Source organism: Punica granatum, chromosome 6 (genome assembly GCF_007655135.1).
Source record: "Punica granatum isolate Tunisia-2019 chromosome 6, ASM765513v2, whole genome shotgun sequence".
Classification (NCBI taxonomy): Eukaryota; Viridiplantae; Streptophyta; class Magnoliopsida; order Myrtales; family Lythraceae; genus Punica; species Punica granatum.
Window position 1 is genome coordinate 17,439,926 of NC_045132.1, and position 7,029 is coordinate 17,446,954.

At 37.7% G+C, this 7,029-nt stretch overlaps 2 protein-coding genes across 2 annotated transcripts; both read right to left on the reverse strand.

Moving 5' to 3' along the window:
* Positions 1–111: 111 nt before the first annotated feature.
* On the reverse strand, positions 112–1,390 carry LOC116209823. Its single transcript, XM_031543540.1, has 2 exons — positions 1,127–1,390; positions 112–916 (listed from the first exon to the last, which is right to left on the reverse strand). Exons 1-2 carry the CDS (start codon positions 1,301–1,303, stop codon positions 329–331), a joined length of 765 nt encoding a protein of 254 aa, XP_031399400.1. The 5' UTR covers positions 1,304–1,390; the 3' UTR covers positions 112–328.
* Positions 1,391–3,702: 2,312 nt separating this feature from the next.
* Positions 3,703–4,660, reverse strand: LOC116210094 (GATA transcription factor 23-like). Its single transcript, XM_031543905.1, has 2 exons — positions 4,335–4,660; positions 3,703–4,226 (listed from the first exon to the last, which is right to left on the reverse strand). The coding sequence occupies exons 1-2, from the start codon at positions 4,416–4,418 to the stop codon at positions 4,023–4,025; spliced, it is 288 nt and encodes a 95-aa protein (XP_031399765.1). The 5' UTR covers positions 4,419–4,660; the 3' UTR covers positions 3,703–4,022.
* Between the last annotated feature and the right edge of the window lie 2,369 nt (positions 4,661–7,029).

Below are 7,029 nucleotides of genomic sequence, written 5' to 3' on the forward strand. Positions count from 1 at the left end.
GTATGAGCCCACTATCCGAAGGCCCGAAGGTTCGTGTCGATCCTAATTAATCCAACTTGTTCAGAATGATCTTATAAAAGGATAAAACTTTAAATTTTAAGAGAGAGAAAATATCGAATTGCTTCGACTAAACCTATGTTCAGGCTACATCTACTTGACATAACAAAGGGACAAATACCTTCACAAAAAAAAAAAAAAAATTAAGACAAACATACATAGTACAACTTGTCTACATTATCGGCCAAGAACGACAGGAACGAATCGAAAACAAACACAACCACAAAATCGTCAAAGCATCACTCACACACAGCTAGAACAAATTTACATGTCAGACTTCACCTCGAAGGGCCCTCAACACCTTGGATTGAGGTGCGTCCGGGTCGCCCCTCATGGCCGACTCACGCCATATCCTGACGGCCCTGAGAAGAGCCTCCTCCGCTGTGTCCAGCTGCTCGGGCCGCCACCCCACCACGTCTGGGTTCCCACCGTAGTACGAAGAACCCGCTGTTCCATCCGTGGCCCTCGTTATGGGCTTTCTCGTGTCGGCAAACTCGACCTCCGACAGCGGAGACGCCTGGTGGTGCTTATAGTAGTCGCTGTCATCTTCGACCTGGTCACCCCTCTTGCTACGCTCCGCCCTGCCTTGACCATCCTCGGCTTCGCTCGGCCACGGGGAGCCATCGAGCCCGGCGCAGGACACCGACTCGAGGTTGGCAGAGGATGAAGTGTTGCGTCGTCTCTGCTCGGTGTTGGGCTCTGAAGGGTTGTATGCTCCGGAGGACTCGAGCCGCTGGGAGGACAAGTGCGGAGGCTTCGGATGCGCGAAGGGGTCGGAGGACGCTGATTTGTTGGGTTTGTGTTGGGCCTCTTGGGGAGCCTCAGCTGCTGGCTTAGGCTCCGCAACGTTCTTCGTTTCCTGCAATGATCAACAGCTGTGTTAATTTTCATACTACAACCAACTTGTGCAATGAACGCGTACCTCGATCAAACAAATTCCGATAAACTTACAAAGAAAATGTACCTCTACTTTTCGATCATACAAATCATACCTACACGATCACATGATCCATTTGCATAGCGATAGATGAAATTTTGAAATGAACCACGAAAAACTGAGTCAACGTACTTCTGGCTCTCCGGAGAAAACCACTGGCTCGTCATAGTCCCTGGCGTGGACGTCGGGATCAGCGTTGCGCCCGGACGAGGCCGACACCGCCAGCCGCTGACCGATGGTGGCCGGGGCCCAGTAATTGGTATAAGCCCTCCGTCCGGCGATGGCAGCTGCTAACCTTAACGGTTGCATATTATTCCCCAAAGTTGCCGCTTCGCTGAGATGATTACGATGACAATGTCCTGTCAGTCTTATTTTTTTCTCGGACAATACAACACGACAACATACACTCTCGAAGAAAAGGGACCGAGTGGTACTTTCTGGAGAGGAGGAGATGGTGCGGAGGAGGACACGTATGAGGGTTTCCCACGTGGCGAGAGGAGACGGTGTGTCCAATTGTTGACGGTGTATGCTGACGTGTCGCTTTCTGGTCTCGTCTTTTGATTTCTGGGGAAGTGAGGAGAACCTGCTAGAACCCAAGTGGGTTAGTGTGGGGTGGGCTTTTGTCTCGGTGCAGGACTTCTAGTGAACTCCTCACTTTATCCTAGATGGTTCTAGCATTCTAATTTTTTTTAATTTTCGGATAATAAGAATGTTTCGTACAATAAAATAAAAATTTTAATAATTAATAAAAGAATATGATAGGTATTGTATGTGAAAATTAAGTTTGTATCCTTTTAATTAAATGCGAGCGTGTATTATCACATTACATCTTGTTTCTCAATCCTTCATGATGGTAATACGTATATATAAGGAATAAAGAAAAAGAAAAGGAAGAAAAAAGGCACAACCTTCTATCAATATACTTTTCGGTGTCATTATGAGACCAGATAGATTTTTTATTGGAATAAATTAATTCCGGTTATCAATTCGTCAATTTAGAAAAAAATTTGACATTGAGAATTCGGTTTACTATTCTTGTGGTTTGACTTCATAGATTTGAACTATTTTTAGCAAAGGTCATGTTTAGTTTTGGAACAATTTTTTTATTCTACTCTACTTTAACTCCACTCATCTTCAATTCAATAATAGAATTATTACTTTTTCATTTTTTAATTTTTTATCTTAATTACCATTCAATTTAATTTTTAATATTAAATTCTTTCAATTATTCATTACTTTTTTTTTTACAATTTAACATCACAATTATTATTTTCTTTTAACTATTCATTACCGTAAACACAATCATCACTTTTTTGTTCTCTCTCCACCTATTATTACAACCAAATATAAATATAAATATATCTATATACATAGTTAGAATTTAACTCAACTCCATTTTCAAATAAGATTTTAATCTCGTATATGAGATGAGGCTAAAGAAAAATCCCGTATATGAGAAGATTGTGACTAGACAAAATTAGGCACATACGTAGATAATGCTCACCGAGCTTTTTAGCTTATAATTTTAGACTGACCAAGGATATTCTCCACTTGTATGGTAATTGGATATTTGCTCATCTTCATGTATAGTTAGTTATTGAGTATTTTGAAATTTTGTTTCTATTTTCAAAAACTCAACAAGAAATGAAATCAATTTGAACTTTCAGAAAAGAAATTGAATTATTTTTTTCTAGGACAAGGATTGCCTCTTGACCTAATTAGGGGATAGGAAATACGGAAATAGATGGACATGAGAAATTATTTGTAAGAATCGAATCTAAAGATTTTTTATTCTCTAATCAGAGAATTCGATACTTAACTGGTATGAATATGTATTTCTAAAACCAATACAAAAATTGTTAAAAAGTTATAAACTCATATATATATATTTATCAATTGATCTTCGATAATGATGGAAGAGTTTTCTCAGCAATTTATAGAGTTGAGAGTACATTAAATATAACTTTGTGGCGGCACCAATTGGCTTTTCCTTATAGATGAGCAATGCCCAATATATAGTGGACGGAACTTATATAAGATTATAAAGCTAAATAAATAAATAAGTAAGTAAAATGAGAAAGACATTATTTTGGTTCCTCTGCTCTTAGAATTTCAATCGGAAAAAGACATAAAAAAGGAGTAAAAGAGAAAGTAGGTACATGATAAAGTTGGTCGTAATTTTATAATGTTGGGGTCTACAAATTATAGGGATCGGAAGTAGTTGGCTTTTGGATCTTTCTATCGACATCTCCATAGTCTATTGTTGTGTATTGCCCAAGCAAAACACAAATTATTTTTCAAAATTAATTAAAGCACTAAGCATAACTTATTGAGACACTTTAATATATCCTCCCCTTTATCATTGTATATCTACTACCAAAAAAAGACCACCTTATGGTCCACGAAATGTTATAAGAAAACATCAAATAAGTTACTTTGGACAATATAATAACGAATAGATGATTCTGTATATCTATTAGTGTCAACCGTATCAAACGTATCCAACAAAGATAAAAGATCCATCGAAATATACATATCATAGACCATTGATATTCTATTTCTCTATTCAAGATAAATATTCATAGATGAAATTTCTCTTATGGATTGATTCCATTTTTCTATATTCATGCACCATTCTTGTTAAGAATAATGTTTAGAAAAAAAAAACATATCATTACACCTCAAACTATTAGTAGAGTCTTAAGACCTCGAAGAAAAAAGTAAAAACAATTCCACTCATTTAAGGGATAATAATAAATGGAAAGATGGACCAAAATAAATTTATACTCGTTAGAGTATCAACACGAGAACTGACAAGACAAGAAACCCAACAACATAGAAAGAAAAATAAAAGAAATAGAGAAAAGTTCCTGTTTTCAATTTTCTGAAGAACATTCTTTCATTGATCTTCAGTTCCTTCATTTACAGCTTCATCATTCGATTTGATTCCATCGAATTCCGAGCCAAAAAAAGGATCACCAAAATGAACCCAGAAGTATTGGAGATTGCTTCATCATCGGTAATCTTTTTATGCAGAAACAGAGCCACAGGACAGAGCCATCAAGAGTATAGCAGCTTCCTCTTCCTCCCTCAGCTTCCACCTCTGTTTCCCTCTGCTGTTACTGCTGCTACTGTTACTATCCTCGGACGTCTTCTTCGATACCCGATTCTCCGAGCCGAGCAATCCCCGGTTCCTCTTCCTGTATTTGATCCCGCACGCATTGCACAGTGACTGAAAAACCACAGCACCATCACCGAACAATATCGATCAGGAAACCAATAGAACAGAAAAGGGATTGATAGATTGATCGATCGGGATGAAAGCAATACTAATACGTACCCGAGGCCCGGCAGGCCCGCCTCTCCACATCGGTGTCTTCGTGGTGTGGCACTCGACGCACTCCGGCACTTGGGTGTTCTTCATCTTCTTCTTCTTGGAGTCTGATCAGTGATCAATAACAGATGATGTCCTAATTTTGCTGCCCCGAGGTTGATGGACGGATTCTTGCGGGAGGCTGATCGCGATATCTGACCATTGATCGGAGAGTCTGGCTAGGAACTGGTTCTCGGAGAGATCATCTGCTGGAAAAATAAGGTTTATCGGTTTCGGTTGAGGAGGAGAGAGAAGCAGAGGAGGGAGTGACGGAGGATAAACGGAGGTTTATCGAAGACAAAGATTAGCGCATACGATGACCAATATATATCACATAATCTTCTGGCCCACTTTTTTTTTTTTTTAAACTTAATATCTGAAAGTCTAATTAGACCTTGACTAATCTAATCAAATTAGGTCAGTCCATTAAGAGGTAAAATTCTCATAACGTGAATTTTTTACATTCACAAGGACTATTCGAGACTTTACTAAAGCGAAAATAAGTATTAAACCATTTGAATAGACGCACGTTTGATTAGCCCACATTTTTCCACAGGGAAAAAAAGATAAAATAAATTAAAAATCTTTTTGTTTTTCTAAGAAAAATATTGGGACCTAGTTTTTTCAGATAAGAATTGGGCTTGCAGAAAATGAACTTCTATTTGCAGGCTAGACGGGTTGTGAGGTTTTTCACATATAACAAGTACTTTAGATTTTCATTCCTTTTTATCTCTTTTCTAGGGTTACCATTACTCGAGTTTAAATCTAGTATATCTCTTTTCTAGATTTTCATTCCTTTTTATCTTTTTATCTCTTTTCTTGGATTAGTTCAAGCGGTTCAGCACATATTCTGCTTAAGCAATGTCTTGGATTCGAGTAATTGTGAATGTAGAAAATTCACACTGAGAGAATTGTTAAAAATTGTGTCTTGAATTTTGACCCAACTCTGTTTACTAGTTTGTGGATTTAGACATCTATCATTGGTGAGAGAATATTTTGAGAGTCTTGTATTTATAGTTATTTTCGATAGAGATCAAATAGGAATTTTTCATTGAGAATGAATTGGGATACTATATATATGTATCGAGATCCTTGATGTAAAGTGCATGGGCGTTTAGAGAGTGAGATTTTTCTTGAGATGGATATATCTTTGAGGATTAGGGCTCCTTGTTTGTAGTCGGCCATTGCGCCTGTGTGGGACGCACTCGTATTGTACTTCATTGCATGATTGTTGTTGGTTAAGAAGTCACTGTCGAGTCTCATTTGTCTGTGGATGTTTCCTTTAAATATTTCCACAACGTTTGAGGGTTTATCACGTATATTTTGTGCATTTTCTTCTTACTTCCGCATTTTCTTCGTTGATTGTTGAGTCAATTCTCAACAAGAGCTTTATCTCTTAGTGGGTCGACTTGACTTGACTGGATTAATCTAGGTCCAATTGCTCTTCTGGATATCGAGATTCAAAAAAAAAAATCTAGTCTAATCCATCCTGGATTGGTCCAAAAGGGCTAATTATGCTAGGAACATACATTAATGAGAGTCATTTATAGGGTGTCTTCGCAAAGTTTGACCTGAAATCTTAAGGAAAATAATAAACTCCTTACCATCTGGTCGAATTTCTTATTTACTCTTTTTTCTTTTAGTAAAAAGTCAACTTTAGTTCACCACTTTTGGTACCTTCTCTATTTCGTCCTAACCTTTTCTTTTTTGAACCTTATTCTCAATTTTTTTTTCAGTGTATACCTTAATATTCATAAATTTACTGGATCTCGATTAATCTAGTTCGAGTTAGGTCGATCCATTAAGAGGTAAAACTCTCACATCGTAGATTTTTTCCAATTATAAAATTTGAATTCAAGACTTTACTTAAGGAAAAAAAACTAAATTATGTGAACCAACCAACGTTGATTATCCTCAACTCCTTTGGGTTTGTTTAGTTTTAGTCATGCCATCAATTTTTTCCTTCTACAAGTCTAGCCTTGAATACAATAAATAATTCTCAATAATTAAAAATCTAATGAAAAAAGGAAGGGAATGGTTAGAATGGGAAGAGAGGGAAGGGGCAGTGCGAGTCTAGCCGGCAAGTACTGGTCCCCCTCAGAGGTTGCCAATGGTCAAGCTCGAGATTTTAGGTTGATAGTGGGGTAAATAGCTTTTAAATTCAGTAAAACTTTTACATAGTATCAAAATAGATTTCACGTATCCGCAGGACTGCATAAGATTTCACACACTTAGTCTCATGTCTCTTTGTCGAGCGCAATTAAGTGCACTCGTGTTGGTCACAAGGTGTAGAACACAGTCTTTTTAAATTGAACCGTGGAGAAAAAGCTTGCCTCGTAGGCAATTGTTTCCCCTCTTGTCTTTGGAAAAGGAATGCCCACCTCGTGATTATGTCTTGAGCACGAAAGTCGAATCCCCGACTCGTAGTCAGTTCTTAAGAATGGGTGTTCAAGTCCACTTGCCACATGTAAGAGAAGTGTCAAAGTTTCACGTTGTCATGATAGGCCTACTGAAAATTTTACATAGTATCATAGTCTGACGGTGGGACTTGTTGACGATGAGATAACAAAGATGACAACAACATATCGTTGAAGTAAAAAAGACTAAAATCATTCTCTTCCGACCTCTGAAATCGGATGCTCAAACTGTTTTATGCAACCTT